General features: G+C 35.5%; 1 protein-coding gene and 1 pseudogene across 1 annotated transcript; one reads left to right on the forward strand and one right to left on the reverse strand.

Moving 5' to 3' along the window:
- The first annotated feature begins 9,661 nt into the window (after window positions 1-9,661).
- On the forward strand, window positions 9,662-11,873 carry LOC132063670 (vetispiradiene synthase 1-like; annotated as a pseudogene).
- Window positions 11,874-13,632: 1,759 nt separating this feature from the next.
- On the reverse strand, window positions 13,633-18,314 carry LOC132053364 (uncharacterized). Its single transcript, XM_059445360.1, has 3 exons — window positions 18,012-18,314; window positions 15,953-17,933; window positions 13,633-13,789 (listed from the first exon to the last, which is right to left on the reverse strand). The coding sequence occupies exons 1-2, from the start codon at window positions 18,257-18,259 to the stop codon at window positions 15,962-15,964; spliced, it is 2,220 nt and encodes a 739-aa protein (XP_059301343.1). The 5' UTR covers window positions 18,260-18,314; the 3' UTR covers window positions 13,633-13,789; window positions 15,953-15,961.
- Between the last annotated feature and the right edge of the window lie 8,521 nt (window positions 18,315-26,835).

A 26,835-nucleotide genomic window follows, 5' to 3' on the forward strand; every position in this document is an offset into this window, starting at 1 on the left:
GGATGTTAGAGGTCCTATTATTAATCACCTTGCCTACGCGGACGATATTGTTATTTTTCATGGGGCAACAATAAGTCTATCAAACTCATTAAGCACCAAATCAAAAGATACGAGAATGCTTCAAGGTCAAAAAGTCAATAACAATAAAAGTTTTTTTCATAACTGCTCCTAACACTTCTGCTTACAGGACTAATAGAATGAGAAGAGTCTCTGGTTATATAGATAAACCTTTTCCTTTTATATATCTCGGCTGCCCTATCTACTATGGGAGGAAGAATTCTCATCTCTTTGATGACATGTTGTCCAAAATAGTGAAAAGGCTAAATGGCTGGCAAGGGAGTATGCTATCGCATGGAGGCAAGATCATTCTCATAAGACATGTACTACAATCTCTCCCTGTTTATATTATGTCTGCTATGAATCCCCCCAAAGGAGTTTTAACTCTTATGGAAAAACATGTTGTAAACTTCCTATGGAGGTCTTCAGAAGGTAAAAACAAATACTATTGGGCTGCATGGGATGAACTTTGCCTCCCTAAAGATGAGGGAGGTATTGATATCAAGAAAATCGAAGATATTTCAAATACCCACATTGTGAAAAAGTGGTGGAGGTTCAGGACCCAACCGTCCCTTTGGGCCAACTTCCTTCAGAACAAGTATTGTAAGAGAGCTCATTGTGTTACCAAGGTGTCCATATCTGCAGACTCACACACTTGGAAAAGTCTCACGAATCAGGACCAAGGTTGAACCTCATATAGTTTGGAATATCCAGTCTGGAAATTCTAGCTTTTGGTGGGACAACTGGACAGGTAATGGAGCTTTAGCAAAAATCTTCCATGGTTTAGGAAGATCAACTAAGTTCCTAGTTAACTCTTTATTTGAAAATAACATTTGGAACACTGCTAAACTTCAAAACTTTTTACCATCGTTGAAAAAGTTGTTCAACAAATTGTTCAAATCAACATTGGTGACCAAAATGAGATAGATTTTCCAATCTGGCAGTTGACTGAAGATGGTTCCTTTTCTAATAAGAGTGCCTGGCACTCTATTAGATCATGTGGGCCTAAACATCCATTCGTTAATAATATCTGGCATATGAGAATCCCCCTTAAAATCTCCTTCCTTAATTGGAGAATTTTTAAGAGGAAGGTTCCATTTGATGATACTATTAGCAAGTTTGGAAATGATAGGAGGTCTATGTGTGTTTGTTGTAGGGTATCGACTTATGAGACCATACAACACTTCTTTGTGGAAAGTGAAATTGCACACCAAATTTGGAGCTACTTTGGCAACCCTTTGGGAATCCAACACATTGATCAACCTATTCCTATTGTTTTTAAGATATGGTGGGACTGTAAATACACTAAAAAATTTCAAAAAATGGTTTTGCAGGTCACTCCTCTCATCATCCGGGAGCCGGGAAACAGAGAGGTGCTCTTGTAAGTATGGTAGTCAAAGGAAGTTGACCATTGGGCTAATGCAATATCATGGTGTATGGAACATTAAAGCTGTCTTGAAAAAGGTCTTTCCATCCATTAAAGATATCAATGATTGGCCTGAGATCTGCAAATTGGTAGAAAAGTTGAGACCTATCAGAAAATGGTGGCAAGTCTGTTGGGAGATGCCACCGATTGGAAGCTTGAAGATGAACACAGATGGGAGCTTTATTGCTGAAACTGGGAAAGCTGGAATCGGAGGCATCCTTAGAGATTGGCAAGGTAACTTGGTCATGGCATTCTCAGTCACAGTACAATGCAGCAGTAACAATTATGCAGAAGCTCTTGCAGCTGTGTTTGGAGTGAAATGGTGCCATCAACATGGTTACACGGATGTCATGCTAGAACTAGACTCAATGACGGTTGTCAACCTCATTGACAATCAAAACGCATCCAATACGAAGCTGAAACATCTCATAGACAAGCTGGAAGATTGTGCAAGAGTCTAATTACCATGTGAAGCATTGCAATAGAGAGTGCAATCACGTTACGGATAGTCTCGCAAAATCGTCTCTCCGCCCGCCCAAAATAGAATTGCAGCACCTATGTTGATCCGCTCTAGAACTTCTAAAGGCCCCTTTCAACTTGATAAGTGTCAAATGCCTAGTATTAGATCTAATTTGACAAAGCTAATTTCTAGGTTAGTTAGAATCTAGTTTGCCGTGTCGGCTAACCTTGTCGAGGCCTCTTCTCGTACTTTTGTGGCGATGGGATCACCAAATAATGTGTTGTAAGGAGGTTTGGCCTAGTCCCCTTACGTAACTTTTTGCTCAATACAACACCGCCCAGAGAGACCTGGTAGCTTCATTTAAAAAAAAAAGGTTTAATCTCACAAAAAGTCCCAATAATTTCTCGTGTTTAAACTAAATTCTTCCAAATATATTAATTGTTTTCCTAATTAAAAAAAATGGTAATTAAGGGTGTGTTAGTGATGGAGAAAACATTTTTCAACATTCCATATTTGATTGGTCAAAATATTTTGTAAGTTTTTTTTTCTCTCGGTGGGAGTTAAAAAAACAATAAGTCCCATAAATGACATTCTAGGCTTGTCTCCACCTTACTCCCCAACACCCATCTGACACGAACCTTACCCCAGTCCCCCACCCAACTCCACTCCACACCTTGACACCCCTACCCCGCTCCAACCTGATCGTGTTAGCCTAAAGCATATATAAATGCGTTTTGGATAATATTTAGATCTGCTTGCTTATTTACCAAACTAAAAAATAAGTAAAAATAAAAAAGAAACCACCACTTGTCAGAAAAATATTTTCGTGAAAAATATTCATTCCTACCAAACACAACCTAAGACGCAAGAATATTTAAGTGGAAATAAATAATACCAACCACTATTAATAAGTTTCGATGATCTAATGGGTATCATTTATCAAGTTAAGGAGCAGGTCCTGAAAGATCTCATAATTTCATTACATCAAAGTGGCCGTGAGCCACGACCGAACACCCTTCGCCAAAAAATTATACCGTGTAGGCATGTCAATTATTACGTATTACAGACATATGTTACATATTGAACACCCTTAATATATAGATTATATGAATTCGAACACCCTTGACAAAATTTCTAGCTCCGCCACTGAAAGTGGTGATTGGTGATCAAGTAAGAGACTACCTTAGTACTATGCTAATGTCCTCCACACAATTGCGATGGTGAGATACATGAACGTATAATGTATGTATATCAAGGTGACTTTTCTCATGAAGTCTAAAATTCCAAGTGCCATCAAAGTAGACCAGGTGCATCCTTAGTCCAAATCACGTGGAATTAAGACAAGAACTATTAGAATAAAATAATGCATACATGATATAATTACATGTATAGTCTTTATGTATAGTCTCTTTTATTTTAGGCCAAACCCATCGCCATCCTCTCGTGATCGTCCACTTCTTTCACTTGAACACCTCAAGTGACCTTTGTTCCATTTAGACACTTGGAGGGCAATCGATGTTCCATTTAGACACTTTTTGCACAATGGTAATTAGTCAAGTCGTGTTGCCAAGCGCCTCTTACGTGGAAAAATAAACGAATTCGTATGGGACACGTGGAAATTTTATTTTTTTTACCAAAAAAAAAAAAACTTTTTATTTATTTTTCTTGAGAATTTCATCCACACCCCCCCCCCCCCCCGCCCACACCCCTCTATCCCCGCGTCTTCTTCTTCTTTCACTCTCCCCCCCCCCCCCCCCCCCCCCCGTCTTCCCCGTCTTCTTCACCGTATCCGCACCATTGCAATTTTTTTTTTTCACTTCTTCTTGTTTATCTCTTCTTCTCAACACTTCCTCCTTCCCCCATCCACCACCACATTGCCACCGCAACACCACCACTAATATCCAACCTTCTACTCCTATCATTTTTTAACACAACAAGTTAAATCAATACACAAATTATGTATCAGCAAAAAAAAAAAAAAAGTAAAGAAAGGATATGGGTTTTTCAAAACTTAAACTCCATCTCAACCTCCTCTTTTCAAGAACTCAAATTTAAGTTCAGCAACTATGGCTGAACACAAAAGCATTAGTAGTAATTCAAAAAAAGTCATAACAGGTCGAGTTAAAGATTATTTTTGCAATATTTGACAAGAACAATGATGGGTACATAACAATCAATCAAGAAAATGTATGGCTTTTGATGATATTTTTATAATTGCTCCTTATTTCTTAACAATTTAATAAGGTCCACCAACTTTTAATTCCATATTTTTAAGAAATTTGGAGAAGGAGAAGTTTGGGAAGACATTTTTGTAGAAATTTGGAGAAGGAGAAGTGTGGGGAAATTATGTGGGACCCCATAACTAAATAAAGAAAAGAACCAAAAGAAAATAGTTAAAAACAAAGAAAAATAACTTCAAAATAGCATTTTCACGCGCCTATTTAACGTGGAACTCACCCAAATTGCCATGTTAGCGAAAAGTGCCTAAATGAAACACTGATTGTCCACCTGAAGTGTCTAAATGTAACAAAGGTCACTTGAGGCTTTCAAGTGAAAGAAGTCATCGACCACGAGTGGCGATGTGGTTTGGCCTTTATTTTATGTATAGTCTCTTTTCAAGTTGAACCGGAAACGAGTTGGCATTGGATCGAGACGAAGCCACCGAAGGAAAGAAAACTAAAAAAATAAAAAATTACAAGGAAAGAAGAGACAATTTGTATAGCCACTAGGCGGTGGCGGAGCCACATAGAGCCAAGGATGTTCATTCGAATCTTCTCGGCGAAAAAAAAAAATTATTTTTATAAGGTTAAAATTATTTTTTTATGTATATATAGCAAATGTTGAACCCTCTTAGGCTTCTTCGTATGTTTACTTTTTTATATTTTGAACCCCTCGCGGAAATCCTCCGCTCCGCATTACCGGCACCGGGAATGAAGTCAGCTACATGCTACATTATGCCGAGTTGTTGATGACATAGCCACGGATATTTCGGGACAGCCGCCAATGAAGGAAAGAAGTAAAAGGAGACAGACGCCTCTTTGGAATAAAAAACACAACGAATAAAAAAACTTCAGAAGTTAAATTATTAAAAATAAAAAAAGACGGACGCCACTGATGGAAAGTAGAAAGCACAGGGAATAACAAAAATAAAATTAAAAAGCACGTTGCAGTATCATAATTAATTATTAGTTTAAGTTTGGTTGCGTTGATATTATATACTTAACATCTAATTTCAAAGTTTATGTATGTATCCTTGGCATCTATGGGCTTTCCTATTGTTTCTAAGAAGGGTCAGTCTCTCTACAATTTCCTTCTTGATTTGAATCCCTGCGATCTCTGGCTGAATATTAACATGCTTAAAGAGTCTCCAGTTTCTTGCTTTCCAGGTGTGATAAATGACTGCACCCCAAATAGCAGCCACAATCTCCTTCTTGAATGGTTTCCAATGTTTAGCCTTGATCCTCTCCAGAAGCTGCTTAACTTCTCCTACTTTCACCTGCACATCAGCCCAATGCGAAAGTGCTGAACTAACTTGCTTAAACCACTCACACTCAGCAAACATATGTAAAGTGGTTTCTGTCAATTGTTTGTCACATGAACAGCATGCGTCATCATCAACTGGGATGTTTATGTGGGCTAGCCTCTCCTTTGTCAAGAGTTTTCTCTGCACAGCTAACCATAAGACAGATGTTTTTAAGATCATAAGGTTAGGCCCCGTTTGTCCATAGATATAAAAAAAAATCACTTTTTTTAGAATTTTGGAGTTGAAGTTGGAGTTGTGTTTGGCCATAGTTTTTGAAATTGTAGTTTTTGGTGAAATATAGTTGTAAAAAAGTGAAATTTTTTGAAAAACAAGTTTTTGGAGTTTTTGGTATTCCGGAATACAACTTTAAGTTGTATTCGGAATTCTTATGGCCAAACGCTGAAAAGCGAAAAAAGTGAAAAAAAAAAATTCCGGAATAAAGTGAATAATTCTTATGGCCAAGCACCTACTAAGTTAATTTTATAATCAGAAGCGGATTTAGTATGTATGCTATTGGTTCATTTATATTCAATAGTTCTGGCTTAATCATCATATCATATTGTACTAAAAGTGGAAAGCTCCAAAGTACAAAGTTGGATTACCAAAATGCCCATTAAAAATTAAATGACAGCTTTATCTTTCAATCAACTTATTAAGCTAATCCTTTCAAATACCCATGTATGTGTTTTCTTATAACTACGTGAGTAAACATATGTTCGTGCAATCTACAAAAATATTGTAACTTCTTATTTATTGTGATTATTTATTTTAGTTTTGCTTCTAGGCATATGAAAATTTGTTTTGCAAAGATTGCCGGATGAGCTTTTCAATATATTTTACTGTATTATTCATTTGAGCAAAGAGTACTGAAGGTCTAAAATTTTGTATTACTAGTATGAATGAAAATTTCTCTGTTTTGTCTTTGTTTTTGTATAGGTGCACAACAAAAGTTTACGTAATTGGAGGTAGTCCTAAAATTCATCACTTCACTTAGTGAAAACAATGGTTATCATTTGCATTTTACTGCTTTGTTATTTTTTTCATCGTTGTACGATAATATAATTTGTACATACATCAATAACATTACATTTTTAATTTATTGCCTTGGTATATAATTCTGTTATGGCTTCTGCCTTTGTTGAGTTAGTTATATAAAAGTCAATATTCCTCATTTTTAAGGAGTTTTTACCTTTTTGCTAAATTTTGTTTAATTTAAACACAAATTATTTGTGTTAGTATAAAAAATTTCGTGCATCACTATAAAGGGTTCACGCGCAACGCGCGTTCCCAGAAGCTAGTATAGTTAAAAACGCCTACTAATAAGTATTAAAATAATAAATTTTAAATCCGAACCCCTAATGCCTATCCTAGATCTGCTTCAACTTATAATAACATGTAGGTAGTAACACTTTATAACAAGTTTGATATGATAATTTAAAAAGAAACGAAGTACTCCATAACTTTTTATAGCCAGTGAAATTGAACTAATTTATTTACAGTAACAGTTGAATAAAACTTAAATCCAATATATTTGTATATCTACTCTCCAATTACCAGCCAATTATATAGTCAAAGTAAGGCAACCGGATATGACTGCAGCAAAAAGAACTTCATAAGAGAAATCTTATAAATTAATAAGGCTCTCCCCACTATAAATACTCATTCATTCTCTTCCATTTCCATCAACACTTGTTCACTTCAATTGTTTAAGGAAAAAAACTGTCTCTGCTTTTTCATAATCTAAGCTTAGATCATTGTTACACCTCGGCAATTTCATGTCGTTGCGTCGTGAATAGACTAACATTAGTTAAGTCGGACACGAGGCCTTCATGACTACAAGAGGGCGATTGGCAGCCTTAACGTATATACGATAAGATTTTTGAGTCATAGGACTTGGTGAAACTAGATTCGTCAAAAGGAAGTGGAGTATACGTTATGTTTGGGAAGGATTTCATGGTTATCGAACTAACGAATATTTAGTAAGGTCTTGAGGACGAGTTATAATGTCCGTTAAATCGTTAAGGAGGTGTTGCACGAGTACCAAGAAGGTTCCATAAGGATTCGAGATCAAACGAAGCGATGAGAATGAAATCGGAAGAACAAGGGATTATACGGCCGTATATACGGACCGTATATTTTACACGGCCCGTATATCTGGCCGTAGAACCCTTCCAGTGAAGGGTGGTCTTCTGGAGGGAACATACGGTCCAATGTACGGACCGTATAAATTATACGGTCCATATAGTGGACCGTATATTTCGGGTCGGGTTCGAGCTTAACTTTTATATATGCACGGTTTTCTCTTCTTTTTCTCATTATTCACTTCTCTAACATTCCAAAAACCTCTAGAACCCTCTTCCTAACACATTAATACATATCCAAGAAGGGAAATCAAGGATCAAACACCAAAAGTTGGTGGAATTAAGGGTGTAAATGCCTCCCAAGGGTAGGTAGAAGTTGAGAATCTCTTTGGTATTGAAGTGGAGTTCTTCTCAAGTGAAGTATTCTCATCCAAAGACCATCTCTACATAACCAAAGGTGAGTGTTACAATTATTTCATGTTAATAAGGGTGTTGAGTAGTTGAAGAACTTGAATTAGGAATAAGTATTGAATATAAGCTTGAGTATACAAATAATGGTATGTTGGTTAGAAGGGTAGTTGAATTGCGATTCATGGTATGATATAAGTATAATCTTAGTATGAATGGTGTTAATGATGTCGAGGAAGTATTATGTGAACGATATACGTGAAATTGTATTATAGTTATGGTTAAGGAGGATTCCGGAAATGAGTTTGGAGATTGCATAATGTTTAACTTGAGGGAATTTGCGTACTATGATATTAGGGATGTCGTTGTATTTTTTGGGAGTTGTTTTGTTATATGAGGGAAAGTTGTCGAAACAAACGAAATGCTGCCCAATTTTCGTTAGCCTTATCCGCTTTAGTTTAAGCTTAAGTGTACCTTCAACAATCTAACCTTCGTACGAATCCCTTTGTATGTAGAATCGTAAGTCGAAAGGAAAGCTTTTAGTCGACGCCGTTAAGGAGATACAAAGGTATGTAAGGCTATCCCCTTTTCCTCACAAAGGCATGACCCCTATATGTTGATTCCATACATGTCATTCATCTTATTTTTGCTCCTTGAAACGCCAGAAGTCTATAGTTTCTAAAGAATCTTATGATGACTCCAATCCGAGAGATTTTCAAGCCTAAAATTCTAAATGATTTCATGACGTGACTGAGTGGGCTATAAAGCATATGGCCCCAGCTTGTGTCTGAGTGAGCCATATAACATATGGCCCCAGGCTATAAAGCATATGGCCTCAGCTTATGTCTGAGTGAGCTATATAACATATGACCTCAGTTTATGTCATGGATCACCCAATACATGACCTAATGATGATGATGACGCCATAATGTACTCGGAGGTTTACGACCTTATGTCACTCCGAGAGAGCGCACTTTTATTTGGGCTCTCATGCATGCTACGTATATTATGTATATATGATATGTATATGTATACAGGGGATATGGGGAAAGGTGAGGCGCTATAGACGCATAGCCACCTGATCAGTTGGCATATTATGATATCATCCCCGACGCGGGCTATATGGGTGATGGGTACGTTCCCGGATATATTGATATATGGATGAATCACGTTCAAAATACATGATATGATATCTTATGGGTATGCATGCATGGCTCCGCCTTAAGAGGAAAAAATTATCTTCTCGTCTTTACTTTATCTCTTGTTCTCTTGTTACTTTATGATGCATGCCTTACATACTCGGTACATTGTTCGTGCGACATCCCTTTCTTTTGGATCTTTGTGCCATGCCCGGGTAGACGGGGAGATTGACTTCCAGAGTCGGATAACTTTAGACCGGAGGTAATCATGATATATTCTTTTGTGTATATATTTAGATATGATGTGGTCCTGTCCCATCTTCATGACCTCAAGTTCAGTTAGAGGCTCGTAGGTACTTGTATGTGGGTAGCAGTTATCATGTGCCCCTCGATGTATATTCTGTACATTATTCTTTTGTTGCCGCAAGGGCCTATGTATGCATGAGTACATGTTTTATGAAGTGGATGTGTGTATTAAGACAATAGTAGTATGATATGCGGTGCTCGGTGGTCAGCTCATCCCGTCACGGCCCTCTAGGCGGGTCATGACAATCATATTCAACAAAAATGGCCCCAACTACCTCCCTTAACAATAAAGAAGAGAGGAGTTAAGCCCCTGTTGCCAATTTCTCTCCAAGTCTTTGGGGTGATCGTTTCCATTCTTTCTCTCTTGACAATCAGGTATTTAATTACAAAATCTTCTCTCTTATTTAGTTACTTAGTGATCCCTACTATGTAGCAGTTATATATGAATATTTTCTTTTAAATAACTTTATAGGTTGCTGAAAAATATGCTCAAGAGATTGAGACATTGAAGGAACAAACAAGTACTATATTGTCAGCTGCTTGTGGAACAACATTGCCTGAGAAATTGAATTTGATAGACATTGTTGAGCGCCTTGGCCTAGCCTACCATTTTGAGAAACAACTAGAAGACATGTTGGATCACATTAACAATGCTGATCCTAACTTTGAGGCACATGAATACAATGATTTAATCACTTTATCCGTTCAATTTCGAATCCTAAGACAACATGGTTACAATATCTCCCAGTAGTAATAAAAAGAAATCAAAACAATATGCCTGTTGTTACATATATATGATATATCATGTTTTAAATTTATACTATAGTCTTGTTTTGTATTTCTCAATTTATTTCTGCTAGAAAACTAATTATCTTTTGCTTTTATTTATGATCCAGAAATTTTTAGCAGATTCCAAGATGCGAACGGCAAGTTCAAGGAGTCCCTTAGGAACGATGCAAAGGGTCTTTTGAACTTATACGAAGCTTCACATGTCAGGACTCATGGAGAGGATATTTTGGAAGAGGCACTTGCTTTCTCCACTGCTCATCTTGAATCTGCAGCTCCATATTTGAAGCCACCTCTGAGTAAGCAAGTGCGACATTCCCTCGAGCAATCCCTACATAAGAGCATCCCAAGAGTCGAGACCCGCTACTTCATCTCTATCTATGAAGAGGAGGAATTCAAAAATGATATGTTGCTTCGATATGCCAAATTGGATTACAACTTACTTCAGATGTTGCACAAACACGAACTCAGTGAAGTATCAAGGTACACTGATGTTTTAATTTAAATGAAAAATATAAATTGTTTGTTCATATATTAGTTGATTAGATTCTGAGACTGATACTTATTTTGTAGGTGGTGGAAAGATTTGGATTTTGTGACAACACTTCCATATGCTAGGGATAGAGCAGTGGAATGCTACTTTTGGACGCTGGGGGTGTATGCTGAACCTCAATATTCTCAAGCTTGTGTCATGCTTGCTAAGACTATAGCATTGATTGCAATAGTAGATGACACATTCGATTCTTATGGAATCGTAAAAGAACTTGAGGTCTACACCGATGCCATACAAAAGTGGGATATTAGTCAAATTGATCGACTTTAATACATGAAAAGGGGGGAAAATATAAGGCTCTTTTGGATCTCTATGACGATTATGAAAAGGAGTTGTCAAAGGATGGTAGATCTTATGTTGTCCATTATGCAAAAGAAAGAGTATGACTCACTCACTCATATATATTCATTAACATCTTATCTTTAAATCGTTACGTATTTACCTTATTTTTCTTTATAGTCAAAATTATTTTTGGAATATTGACAATTAATATATCTTTATTTGTTGTTAAATAGATGAAGGAGATTGTGAGAAGTTATTTTGTTGAAGCAAAATGGTTTATTAGGGGATATATGCCATCTGTTTCCGAGTACCTTAGCAATGCACTAGCTACTAGCACATATTACTTGCTAACTACGACGTCCTACTTGGGAATGAAGTCAGCTACCAAGGAAGATTTCGAATGGTTGGCTACGAACCCTAAAATTCTTGAAGCTAATGCTACATTATGCCGAGTTGTTGATGACATAGCCACGTATGAGGTATACATTGCATCAAATAAACATAGATTTTTAATTTTACCTAAGTTTGACAAACCATGGATCAAAACAATTGATTTCATACTTATACCGACATTATGATTTCCATTCCAGGTTGAGAAGGGTAGAGGTCAAATTGCAACTGGAATTGAATGCTACATGAGGGATTATGGCGTATCAACAGAAGAGGCAATGGAAAAGTTTCAAGAAATGGCTGAGATAGCATGGAAGGATGTAAATGAAGGAATCCTTCGACCAACTCCCGTCTCTACAAAGATTCTCACTCGTATTCTCAATCTTGCTTGCATTATTGATGTCACTTATAAGCACAATCAAGATGGATCCTCATCCGGAAAAATCTCGCTCATTAATATAGATGATATTTGAATCATCAATCAAGATGGATACACTTGGTTCCCGGCCCCAAAAATATGTACTTGATGGATTCTAAAACCTCAGAAACGTTGTTATCGTGCAGTGAAGTTACCTCCTTAAAAAAGATGTATCATTATTGAAATTTGAAATATATTAACACTTCTTATAGACTATATAAAACCCCGATTAACCACAAGAAATTGAGTAGCCGAATTATAATGAGAGTGTCAAAATAAACACATGATATGACATCAAAACATAATAGCAAAGTCCCGAAAACTCATACTTGTCATTGTTAATGATTAGCCTTCATCGCAAGTGTGTTCTGCTAATTAGGTAGAGATAAGATTTAAATTTGCAATCTTCATATCATGAGTATGTTGAATCAAACAAATAGTGGAAAGGAGGTTGAACCTACTTCACTTTAGTGTACAAATTAACATATGTATGTCGTCTCTTAAACAAAAAAAATGTCTTTCATATTATGCGTATAAATAATATCTTTGTTACAACCAATATGTATGTATACAATAAGTCTGTTTAAAGATAAAGCTAGTAAATATCAATCTGGGGTTAGAAATAAGACCTTAAACCACCATAGTCCCAAACACAAAAATTGACTATACGAATTTCATTATTTTAGCATATGCCACAACACACAAATGATTGTGTTTGACTAATGGCCCATATTTGTCTCTTGGACATTTCCTTGTTTTAGAGAGTGGACATAGAGTCGTACACAGAGAAATAAAAGGGAAGAAAAAGAAGGATCGTCGGGGAAGGAGAGCCAGGGAAGAGGCAGTGCATGGAATAGGCAAGCAGAATTGCTCATCTCATGCTCTGTCTCGTCCCTGTCTATCCATTCCACACCATATTTTACCTCAATAGGGACTTCCTTTACCCATGCTAACATTCCCTCAATCTGGAGAACAAATAAAAGTTCTTTTCTTGAAAATTGCCAATGGCCAAAAGGTTAGCGCAATGGCTGCTTTATGGAGTAAGGGCTGGAAGAAGAAATATTCATAGTACAAGTGCTAGTACTACTAAGTACTAAGGAGTACAGACATTAGACTCCAAGTTCCAGTTGTGCATAACTATCTTTGCAGATTTCGGTTTGTAGTACAAAAACAAAGTTTGCCCCAACAACGAAAACCTACTTCTTGATAAAAGCCCTTTTAGAATAATAATCTACACCCATTACAACTCATAGAAAACAATGTAGAGCTAAAATTTTGGTTGAACTAACGCACTTAAAAATAGAAGTTTGATAGAAAAGAACAACCCGTCCAGTTTAAGGATTTCTTGTTTGAGTAAATTTTTTTAAGAAAATCAACTTGCATGGTCGGACCAACCTCCTATCCAGGACGACGTTCCACTAAAAATTTGGTGACTAACAACTTACAAATCATGTTAAATCAGGTGATAAATTTTGGTGTTCTGATACCGCGTATTAGTTTTACCACTTCAACTTCCTCCTTTCAGTTCCAACTGACAACCACCCTCCGGAAAAAAAGAGAAATTCTCAGTTCACTTATCTTAGGATGGTGACAAGCAGAGGTATCTGATGATGACACAGAAAAACATCTATGATCTGCTTATTGATGTCTGCTCTTGAACAAGTGGTACCAATAAGACAATCAGTTGGAGGACTACTCTTAAGTTTTGCGGATCTCAAGTTGCGCTTTTCGTCACTAAAGGTGAAAGCCTGAATGCAAACTCCACCACATGTACATTAGAAGATAGGGTCATTCCAGACTAATAGAGAATCAAATATCCTCGTTTATGAGCCACTAACATTATAATCAAACAACTAAATAACTACCAGAAACTTAAAGTTAGAACTTAGAAATACAGATTGGAAGAATGATCAAGAAAAGCAATCTTCCTCCCAAAGCTGGACCACTTTTGTCCATTGACCTTAAAGAAGAAAAAAAAAACTCATTAAGAAGCAACCAATTTGCCCCACTCCCAAATGAGACTGTTCAGCACAGATATATTATAGAATCAATCACTAAGCATCCGACATATATAATCAAAGCAAGTTTGAAACATCCCAATACTGGGGTTTGGGAGCACAAGGATATAAAGAAAACACACTGGGGTTGCTAAAGCAAGGGAAACAACCGATCTACATGCAATACGATACTGCGTTACACGGGTTATACCATACCAAGTCTGGAGATATGGTTTAGTTTGATTTCCATATCAAACTTAATAGTGCTGGGAAAAGACATAAAATTGATTGTGGAAGCCAATACAAAATCTGTTTGATAAAGAAAAACATCATATTCAATTCTTTCAACCTATGACTTGATTGAAATAAGGAACTTCGTCATGGGGCTTTCATAATGGAGGTCTCGGGTTCGAAAACCCCGCCTACAAAAGCAGGGGATTTGCCTTGTGGGTCGAGAAGGCTTGCCTAGTGGGGGTACTAACCGGGTTTACCCCCGTGGAAAGTTTTCTTAGCAACATTTACATGAACTTTCAAGTGGATGAGATCATTTTAGTGGTGTCAACTTATCACTACATGTTGGATGTGGGTCTAACATTTCAAAGCATCGTAAAATGGACAACGCATTCAATGAATACATGATAGATTACTTGGGGGAGGGGGAAAATAGATAATTCTGAACTATCTTATCACGCTGATACTCGCATACATTGGGAACCTTCATTTACGGAAAACACAGTAATGTGCCTTAATGTAAGGAAGTCCATAATTACTCACGCTAGCTTATTAAGTTAATGAACAAAAAAGAAGACTTTAACAATCTATAAGGCCACTCTCAGATCAGCTTCCTAATTAAAGCAATATCATCTAGTCTCTAGAATGAGTTTCCTTACTAAAGTTCATATTCCATCTGAATCTTTTCATTGCCCGTGGCTGGTTACTATCACCGAAGGTTTTACACAAGAACTAACGGAACAATTTGAACATGCTGTTGCGGAAAATCATCAGTTACATTTTACATTGTTTAGCTTTTTTCTTTTTAAAATACATTGTATGTTTGAGTTTCACCTTCGATTTTCAAATTAATTTCACTTATAGAGGTCTTTGGTGTTGAAAGACACAGTCTTCAATTATGTTGATAATCTTTCCTTTTGACAATCAATTTCAATTTATTAGTTGACTGTATAGGAAATACAGGTGATCATAAAAGGAAAAACCTTCTTAGTTCTAAGAATTTAGTTCTATAAAATGTTTGGCCCAAACAAGAAAAAAAAAAAGAAAAAAGAAATAAAAAGCGTGATAATGTTTTCTCGTCTTCTACGAAAATATAGGGCCATATATGGGTTAAATTCTATAAGACTGACGACATAGTTACTCCATGGTGTTTGAGTGACTCTCTCTCTCTCTCTCTCATTTTATATATATATATATATATATATATATATATATATATATATATATATAAAAAAAAAAATTGGGACTATCTGAATGCAGGTGGTCTAACTGTTGAAGTGAGGGGCACAGTACACGAGGATCAGATAAAATTTATTGAAGGGCAAGATCAGCAAGTTATCAGGAGAAACAGGATCCATAAAGCATTATTGGATCGGATTACAGGATCATATCTATGATCCATGAGATCCAAGATGAAAAATAAGTAAATACTACAATTTCTCGGTTAATTCATTGACAATCATAAAGGTCACCCACATATAACTTTTTTAGGTACATTGACAAGTTAAATACAAGTACATAATGTCATATATTGCAGCGACAAAAGATATATAATGCCGTATATATGCTCCAAGTTGTTCACACTTCAAAGAAAAGAAGATATTTTCTTGAGGATAAAATGCAATGCCAGAGCTCTATCATTTAGCCTTCCATTCGATTATTTAAGTTGTATTGACTTTAGCCATTTTCCAAATCACTACATACTAAATTATCGAACTGAACCAAAATCTTAACATTGCATCAGATTGGAAAATTGTTGAGCAGCTTACGCAAATAATAAATGTGAATAGCAAATAAACAAACTTGTACACATGTATACAAATAGAGAACAGCACTAACCCCACAACCCACAAGACACAGGGAAAAGTAATACCAACAAAAAATAAAGTAAATACCTCTAGACCTTAGCTTTCCAGTAACACCTCTTTGCAAGTTGACTTATTGTGGCCTGTACCCTTGCATCTACTACATTGGAGTTGACGCCTAGCTACTTCATGGGAACCCACCTTCTTAGAAGTTGGCCGCCCTGGTGGACGACGGGTAGGAGGAGGGGTTACTGTTACAGCAGCTTGAGAAGCGTCCTTTTTCTTGGGTCGTTCTAAGCTTGGAATTGGATGTATGGACTCTGAATATGTTGATCTGTAACTATCAGCAGTAAAGTACCTGGCACAATAGTCGTATGGATCACGGCCAAGGCAACCAATGACAGCTATGGCATGGCAACAAGGTAACCCAGTTAGCCCCCAATCTCTGCAACTACACTCGCAATGGTCAATGTCAACTACTTCTATGGTATCCCCCCGTACCTCAAATTTGGTACCATTAGGCATCAACACTTGAAGAGTATTAAATTTTTGGCTTTCTTTCTCTAGCTTTTCCTCCATAGATGGAGTTAGCCTTGTCACCCACTGATTGGACTCAGTCCGCCGGGTATAAATTAGCTCCATTATCTTACCTCTTATTGCATCAACCATCTGGGTGATTGGCAGGTCATGAGCATCAGATACCCAACCATAGAAAAGCTCTCCAAAGTTTGATGTCATGTGGTTATATCGCATCCCACGGAAGAAAGCATTTGCCCAGTTAATGGGCTCACTCTGCATTACCCAGTTGTAAGCATCTAGTGAAATACTTTTTATGCTTTCAACACACCTCTGGAAGCCTTCAGGCTTTGGTGCATAAGCTGCACCGTAAAAATCCTCAACCAAAAGGCGCTTGACTTCATGAGAAAATTGCCCTCTCACATCTCTGATAAGTTGTTCAGAAAGATAGCGTAGACAGTAGCCATGAAAGACATCCTCACCCTGAAATATTTCAGCAATCGATTCTCTAAGCCCCTTCTCTCTATCAGCCACGAAAGTAATACCACGACACATTGACAATGCAGTTCTAAGCTGTAATAGGAACCAACGCCAATTATCATCAGATTCTGAGTCAACTATGGCAAAAGCAACAGGAAAAACACCATCATTCCCATCAGCAGCTGTTGCTGCTAACAGAGTGCCTTGGTATTTAGACTTTAAGAATATACTATCAAGGAAAAGCAGGGGCCTGCAGCCTTGTTCAAAGCCATAGAGTGAAGCATGAAATGATACAAAGAGCCTGTGAAAGCTTGAGTCATCCTTTGTAGTGAAAGTTGCAAGACTTCCAGGATTTGTCTCCATCACTTTTTCACAAAAAAATGGCAGCTGACTATATGCCTCCTTATAAGAACCTTGAAGCTGCTCCTTAGCAATCTCTTTTCCACGCCATGCCTGGAAATAATTTAACTGGATTCCATATTCCTTTTGTATGTCATTGACAATGTCCTTTGGCTTGTAATTCGGGGATACTTTCAACTTCTCCTTTATAATACTAGCCACCCAACTCCTTGTTGCCTGATAGCCATTAGTAACAACGGCCCCTTCACATGTGTGGGTAGGATTCATTTTTTTAATGCAGATTAATTGGGTGGTTGACAATCTTGATGCATGAATTCTCCATGGACAGCCCTCTGCTTTGCATTTTACAGTCACTCGATGACTATCATTCTTCTTGTACTTGAAAGCAAATTGATTTGCAATAGCATATTTCCGCAATGTCTCACGAAATTCATGCACACTATTAAACCTTTGGCCTACGCCAGTTATATCATTCTGCCACTGCTGAGCAGCTTTAACATTCTTTTCATCATAATTAGCAGCAGCAAATGAAACAGGAGCAGGCATTTCAGCTTCTATCTCAATTGTGCCGTCAACATTGTTCGTATCACCTACGACATCAAAATTGGCATCAAGCAAGAGGCCAGGCTCATTGGGGTCATCCACGATATCCTCCACAACACTCAGAGGAGCTTCAACTGGGACCGCCATTTCTGATAAAGTCGTCCGGCTTGACCTGCAACACGGTATGTCCAATATATTTCATCCTTTAAAAAGGGAGAATTCTACATATTTTAGGCAGCAAGGAATCTACCTACTGCCAGGCATGTTTGAAAGATCAGCGTCAACAGCTTCTTCAATCATCACGTAGATCTCTGTAGTATCAGAGTTCCCATGGAATTTGATCATGCGCTTAAGGTCTTTGTCATTGGAGATTGTTATAAGTGTCTTCCTGTTCCCAGGAAGAAAATATTTGACTGACATAGTAGCAAGGCTGCAGTTAAACATCTCAGCTACCTCCATCTTGAAATCATTGTAGTTCAGTTTTTCATCCATTTCCATGGCATGAGCATCTCCGCCTTTATATGAAAGAAAACCATCTTTATCAGTCTCAAATTCACCATAAACGACATTTTTACCCCCTATCTAAATACTATTTCTATACTATTTTTACAGCAAATAGTAAATTTACCTACTAGTAAATGATAAATGAATCAATTAAATGATGAATAAATAAATTAACTGGCAAGTTCCATGTATATGTCAAGGCACTTATTGTAGTCTGCTCATTTTCATCTAAACTTTGATATTTTTTTCCAATTTAAAAAGCCTAAAAGCCACCTTTTAAATTACATTCTCTTAACTACACCAATAAAGTTTTAGAATCAAAATAAAAGAGGACGAATTGAAATGCTTTTCAGCTAAAAGAAAAAATCATATCTTCATGTATTTATTTTTAAAACCCCCTTCTCTTCCGCTTCTTTATCCCACATTAACATTGTATTTATGTGCGTATAAATCCTCCATCAGTTACGTCTATAACTCCCAAATTATTTAATGTGTGACATTATGATACCCTTTTGTATTACCAATATATGCCTATATAAGCTCATTATTAGCAGGAAACCCAAAATAAGATTTGCTCAGAAAATTACAGTTTGTTCAAGAATTAACAATCTTTTAGATTAGAGGGTAGCATGCTATGGCTGTCATACATACACTCATAATTTGATTTTGTAAACTCAAAAGAATTGGCCTACACATCAGTTTTGCATTTCAGTGTGGAAATTTATTGGTTTGATGCTTTGGCCAGGGACGATTTAAACGCTAGAGAATATCTTTGTTAATGCATTAGTACGTTCAAAATTCTCAGTTTATATAAACCGTATGTAGCAGTGCGATCACTGACACCGCCAAAAAGAGTATCTACCAAAGTCTAATTTTGAAATAGCCAGCAAACCGGTATCAATTATAGTTATTCTCTACATACTTTTTTTTTGTTTTTCCTTTTCCCTTCATTGTATGGAATTTTATTAAAAGAAAAAAGGAGGAGGAAAGAGAAGAATTGAATTAAAATTAAGAAGGGATAGAAGCTTCTGATATTATGAAGTAACGGGTAGGGGGAGGGAGAAACTATTTTGTTCGCGAAGAAAAAGATCTGCTTTAAGTTGTAATTCACATTTCAATTTGTTTCTTTAGTCTTCCACGATAATATAAATTGTCAGCTGTAGACTTTTTTGTTAGTAGTCCTAAGTGTTTTAACTTTTAAGTTTTCATTAACTTGGACGTACTTCTCTAATGCTATAGACTATATGCACTATTTATATACTTAATTATTTTAGTTTTTTAAAATATTGTGTGTATGTGTGTCAATTTTGCCTTATGTGTATATGTGATCTCTTTTTAAATTCTTCAAAGGTTTTATATTACTATTTTGTATACTAATTGATATGGAATTACACGTGCTGACCGTGCCAGAGACTAGTATGGCTATAAGTCGCTTCCCGTACCATGACCTAAAGCAACATTCACGAAACAAATATAAGATTAAATCAATGAAAAGCCATTAGCAGTTAGAACAAACTACCGTTGTGAGTACCAATTGATCATGCCAATCTTCACCTTGTTTAATCTTCTCTAGTACCAGCTGCTATCTGCTGGTGAAGTATGTTCCCATACATTTATATATTTAAAAATAATAAACTTTAATATTTCATTTTATTCTTAATAAGAAGCTTTAATAGTCAGACAAATGAAAGCATGCTTGGAGTGCATTAAATTTTGCATATCATCTATTCATTGAATTAGTTTGCATAAGATCAACATTAACTTGGTAAAATACGATGCCATAGATAATTCAAGTTTGAACGGGAAAAACATGCGCTCAAACAATTTATGTTTCTTGTTTCATTCAGACAAGCCATCAATCTTGAACTTGTTCGGCAACAACCCTTTCGTCCTAAATTTTTTTTTTTTTTTTTTTTAATGAATTTGGCCCATGAGGGCATTTTATTAATTAAAGCATCTGAAAATAAAAGATTTCGTCCTAAAGTCAATTATTAATATATGTTTAACTAGTGATATAGCCCGCGCTACGCGCGGTTATAAACATCATTAGTAAATTTACAGTAACCCATATTGTTGTAAATATATAGGAGAGAATTGATTAAATTTTTCTTGTATATGCATATCATAATTAAATTTATATATTTGATTAGATCACAAATATAAATATCTTTCTTAAAAGTAGAACTTATATGAACTGCATTTCTCATTCGCATATTTACATAATATTAAAAAAAAATAAAAAAAAAAATACATGTGCATGTGTAAGCATAGCTTTTCTACAATTTTCTTCTATTCAAATAAAATGCAAAACTTTCTACATGACAGAATAAAAATCAAAAGAGAATTACATTCTATTAAAGACTTTCAGCCTTTTAACTCTCGCGCATCAAGAATTGTAGTCGATCAATCAAGAAGCCATCTATAATACCCATTTTGGTAAGTAGTGTTATCAGCATATAATAAACCTCTTGTGTAAAATCTTTTACTTTGTTTAATTGCAATAAGCTTTTTGTTGCTAAGTATTTCGTAGGTTAGTTATGTTAATAAAAAACTAAATACTCCTAAAAGTACTCCATGTTCTGACGTACAAAAAGAACAAAAACATTGTTCTTCAGGGTCATTAAATTCTGATCTAGTAACCCAGGGGAAAAATCTTTTCCCAACAGCTTGTACATTACACGAACCATAGTGTCAGCCATCTTGGTTTTGGTTTATGCATGCTCATCCTACCAAAGTAGATAAACGAAATTACATTTTGATAAAAGGAAGCTTTTTGCAAGTAAACAATAAAAAGGGAAAAGAGGGAACCACATAAGTCTATTGTCTGCTTGCAAAACGTCGTTACTATCTCATCACTGAAAATTTACATTTTACAGAAAGGTCGAGTAGAAACACTCAGCTTAAAAAGAAAAGGGATAAGGCACCATTACCCCCCTGAACAATAACCGAAGTTACTACGACACACCTTACTTTTTCCTAGGTCCTATTACCCCTAAACTTTTTTAAAACGTAAAAATTATCCCCTAAAAGTTGATGTCCACTCTCATATGGGAGAGTGACATACACTCTCCTTGCCACATGTGTATTTATTTGTTTTTTTCTTATTTTTTTTAATTTTTCAGCTTACGTGTCAATTTTTTTTAAAATAAAAAAAAAAACTGAATTTTCATTAAAAAAAAAATGAGTTTTAAAACCCGTCTTTTTTTTTTTTAATTTGAAAATTTGATTTTTTTAAACCCATTTAAAAAAAAAAACTAAAAACATGGATTAAAAAACTGAATTTTCTTTTAAAAAAAGGATTTTTAAAACCCTTTTAAAAAAAAAAATTGGAAATTTGTTTTTTTTTAAAACCCGTTTTTGAAAAAGAAAAAAAAAACTGAAAAATGATTTTTTTTTTAAATATGGAAAAATGGATTTGTTAAAAATATGGAAAACTTGATATTTTTTAAAAATGTCTTAAAAAATCTTGATTTTCATGATTTCATTTTCTTAGGACACTTTTATTTTTCAAATAAAATCCGGAAAAGTGTTTTTCTTGCCAAAATGTGAAAAAAACTGAATTTTTATAAAATTTTGAAAAAAATTAATTATTTTCTTAACATGTGGAAAACCCTTTTTTTAAAAACTAAATGTGGAAGACTAGATTTATTTTCAAATTTTAAGAAAATGCGATTTTAAGAAAAAAAAATTAAGTTTTCCCCTTTTTATGTTTTCACTCTCTCAAAGAGAGTGAAACACACTCTCTTTGCCACATCGAGGCGTTTAGGGGGGTAATTATTCCGTTTTAAATAAGTTTAGGGGGGTAATAGGGCCCAGGGAAAGGTAAGGTGTGTCGTAGCAAATTCGGGTATAGTTCAGGGGGGTAATGGTGCCTTATCCCAAAAGAAAATTGCAAAATAAGTTCCAAAGGTATTAGATAAGGAGAATTACTCCAAATAGAACTGAACATAACTGAGTTAAAATCTATCCATATGCACGAATTATCTCACACGTTTCTAGCAAATGCAGTAGCTATTATATTAGGAGCACCTGTTGATTTCGAGTATGCATTCCTGTAGTATTTCTAGTCTATTGTAATGATACCGAAGCCAAAAGCCTTAGTTGAGGTTGGATGAAAAAATAGCTTTGACATATCCTAAAACATAGATTATGAAAATGTCCTTGCATAATCATCAGGTAGACTGAAACGAAATAGTAGCTCTCCTTAGGCAATACAGGCCAACAACATTAGGCAAGACAGAGGTGTGACTTTATTCAACACCTTAAAGTAAATTAGAATTTAATGGCCATTCCAAATAGATGAAACCATAAACAGATTTTAGTTGTATCAGCAACAATTTGACTACTATATAATTATGGACTTGAATCGATGCAACTTAGTTAATGATCACGAAAAGATGAACACAAGAATTCCTATCTTTGCATAGAGTATAGCTCATTGTTGTTTCAATCAAAGACTGAAATCACAGAGAAGGCTCACAGTAAAGAATGAAGAATATATATAACAAATCATTGTTCATTGGTAACAGGCAAAACAATGAAAAATGTAAAAAACAGAAGATGAAGACATCCTGCAAGGCAAAAAACATGAGTCAAGTGGCAGCACTTAAACATGTCTCGTTGGTAGTCCCAATCACTAATGAACAACTGTATAACCGGTGACGCTAAGGTAACAATTATAAATATGATAGCTGATACTCTAAATCATCAATCAGAAGTGTAACAAAGATTAGTCTTGATATATCACTATTATCTTCTCGCATGAGGCAAATTAAGAAAAAAGGATAAAAGAAGAGCGATGATGAAAGCCAAGCATATTAAACAAAGTGGTTAAAAAGACAAAAAATATGAGTACGACACGCTACAACCTAATTGGAAAACAGGATGATGAAGCTTATAATACAACTGCAAAAGAGTTAATACGTCATTATGCCACTACTAATATGGTTCTTTCAAGTTGAGGATTAATCACAGTGGCATCCTTGGCAATGTTTTTTCACTTTCCTATTTAAAATTGATTTTTCTCTTATGTGCACTTGACATCATTTCGACACTTTATGCCAATTTTCCAAAGAGCTGTCTATTCAAAGACGGAAGAATTTTCAGAAATCAAGGTTCCGTTGAATTTCTTAAGCATAAGAAATTCCATGATTTAAGAACACGTCATGGAGCTCTTGCAATGAAAATCTAAACATCTTTATATACTTTTTCGCAATAGCATAAGCTAATAACTACATCTCAAGAGGCCGATCATGCAGAACATCTGCGGACAGTGCTTGGGATTCTTCGAGGTAAAGAGTGGTATGCCAAGTTTTCTAAGTGTGAGTTCTGGTTGAACTCTGTGGCTTTTCTGGGTCACATTATTTCAGAGGAAGGCATTAGAGTGGATGCCCAGAAGATTGAGATTGTGAAGAATTGGCCAAGGCCCACGGCACCAACGGAGATACGTAGTTTCTTGGGCTTGGCAGGTTATTATAGGAGGTTTGTAGAAGGATTTTCCTCTCTTTCAGCCCCATTGACCAAATTGACTCAGAAATCAGCTAAGTTCTAATGGACAGATGCTTGTGAGTAGAAAGAGTTAAAATTGTGGAAGACTGGAAGCCTGCCTCCAAAGATTGAAACTTTTCCCCATAATGTCGTACGCATCAAATTCTTCTGTAAAAGAAAAGAACTCAGTGATTGCATGAACACATAAAATTGTTTAAAAGTAAAACTGGTATAAACTACATCTTCCACTACTCTTAAAAACAAAGTTCTGAAGTTAATCTACTGAGTTTATTCCATTGCTTCACGATTTTACAGCATTCAACTCTAAAAACAAAGTAATGAATCTGAGAAGGCATAGAGATTACTGGACATCCATTATTTATTTCAAATAGAGAATATTATGAGAAACATCAATTGCTCATTTTTAATAGATAATATTAGAAACTGATAAGGACGATCATAGTAATTGAAGAAACTTAATTACACGCATTAATTAGCATGCTAAAATGGGAGTAATAACTATTTAACAATAATAAGATTAAGGGAAAAAAAGTATCATTAATGCAAAGAAAAAGCAGTTAACTAAACAAAGACAAAAAGGCACAGGGTAATAAAAGATTAACAAATTGGATTCAAAGAAAGCGAGAGAATGACCTTTTAGGCCAATGTGCTATGCCATAATCAGTTAGTTTCAAGGAAGCTTGATCTCTAATTATGCCACCAAAATGTGGAAGAAAATATGGAAATTAGTCCACTTATGACCAAAAAAAGTGAACTAATTATCGCTGCATAACTTTTCTAAGAAGGAGGCAATGTTCTACTAATTGTTTGTGTCTAAGAGAAATAAATTAGAATAATCTACTAAAATTTTATTTACCATGGCAAGTAAGAGGAAGAATCTGTTTTGGGCCCTTTTAACAAATTTCACCATTGATTTCCATATTAACATATCTGTTATACTTGTTGTATATTATCAGATATATTAGATGTGACATGAAGAAAGGGAAAACAGTTATACTTGTTTCACTTGTTAACAAAGAGTTCAAAAGGATTCACCACAAGAAGTAAAAAAGAAGAATGCAGTACTTACAAAAATGACTATGAATTGCAGTAAAAGATCAAGCTTCATGAAATAGGGATAAGAAAACCTTTATGGAATAAAACACTTCAATGAGAAGCCGAAAGTAAGAAAATTAATTGTTCTCCCCTGTAATGAAAATTAGTTGATAGAATTGCGATGAACTACAGATAATAGCAGAAGCAATCAAAATTTTGTTTTCTAAAGAACAAAATATTACGCATTCAACAACAATTACTTCTAATATCTAGTGTGCTACATAAGTTTTATTTAGTATAAGAACAAACCCTAGCTTTTGTTAATTCCAAAGAGCGCCAGGACGTAAAATAATTGACAAAATTTAATCACTTTAAAGGGAGCATGAGAGTATATGTAGGGACCACATTCAGTCCAGGGGCGTTTTGAGGCTAGGAAGAAATGCCGGTTTGGAACACATCGAATAAGCATCTGTCGTGTCACTCTGATATCGGCGTGTACTCATTTAAACGTTCTAGATTTTATCGTATGGGTGAACTTTATTCCTGCAATGCTAGCATCCCAGTTAATTCAGATAATGGAGAAAGTCCACTCCAAACTATTTATACCACAGAGTTAAGCATATAAGCTAAGAATCGCATAGAAGGCAAGTGATGAAATAATTTCAAATTGACTTGAGTGATTCATATCCTTATAATCGCAATTTTCAGCAACACAAATACGATGAACTGTCTAATTAATTTAATGTAATCGATGTTTGACATATATATATATATATATATGAAGGCAAAAAACAGTTAAGGCAGAGAAAATTGTAATTAAACATCACTTAAATATTCAGATTCATACCCGTCTTCTTCTCCGTCACAGAACTAAAAATCCATGTATTGAAACTAAACACTCCAGGGGTTTAGGATATTAAAAGATTCTCGTCCAGCCCGTATTGCAATAAATTTCTTATGATTTAGGTTTAATCAAATTGAATTGTGTACAGTTATAACTGCATTTATTATAGATGTGTTGCATGCAACACATAGTAATCCGAGTTTTCCATTCATATATGGATTTCCAGTATTTTACGACTGCAAGTCACTCGACCAGAGTCCAAATGTATTGAGAAAACTTATACATTTTAATTTTGGGGGAAATTATTTTAAGTAATTGAAAGAAATTATTCATGGGTTGGGATTAAATTCCAACTTTCAATATAAGTAAGAGGCAAAGCACTCACCCGGAAACGAAGAGTTTGCAGTATCTGTATTAAATCCCTTTATTCAATTTTTCCATAGCAGCCCTTATATTGGGTTTCACCATTTTTTCGCCTCAGTCGTTGGAGCCGAGCAACAATCCACCGGATCACAGAGGTTCTGGTGAAACTTTTTCCTCTTCCTCTTTTTCTCCCTTCCCATTCTTACTTTCATATTGTTTCCTGAGAAGGAGAAACAGAGAATAACCGCTGAAGCCTAAGGAGGCGACACTAACAAAAAGAGTATATTTACCTTGACCCAAGGTGTAGGGAGGAAGATAAGACAAGGCGTTATAACGAAAGAGAAGATGGAACGCTGGGGTAAAGGAGGAAGAAGCAGCCGTTTATTTTTTTAGGGAAAAGAGGTGACTGTTGAGTGAGAGCTTTTTTTAATTATTTTAATAAGGGAAAAAGGCCAAAAATTGACAAAAAAAATAAATGCAAATACTCCTTTTGAGGCATGTCACATCAGCGGATCTGTGCCTGCTTATATATATATATGATTAACAAGTTAATGTCAGGCGGTTATTGAATATACCCGCACCCCCCAAAAGATTTAAAAAACAAAAAAAGAATTATATAGGTAAATATTTGTTTTTCTTTTCCGTTTGTGTGACTCTTTAGTTTAATCTCAAATAAAAAGAAAAGTACCAATAATTGCATATGTTCAAATTTAATTCTTCCAAAATAATTGGATTCTTTTATCAAAATAAGATGCAGGAATATTTAAGTCAACAAAGTCTTGAGCTAGTGGTTAATAAGGTGCTTGTATTGAATCTACCG

The sequence above is a fragment of the Lycium ferocissimum genome, chromosome 1 (genome assembly GCF_029784015.1).
Source record: "Lycium ferocissimum isolate CSIRO_LF1 chromosome 1, AGI_CSIRO_Lferr_CH_V1, whole genome shotgun sequence".
In the NCBI taxonomy this organism is placed as follows: domain Eukaryota; kingdom Viridiplantae; phylum Streptophyta; class Magnoliopsida; order Solanales; family Solanaceae; genus Lycium; species Lycium ferocissimum.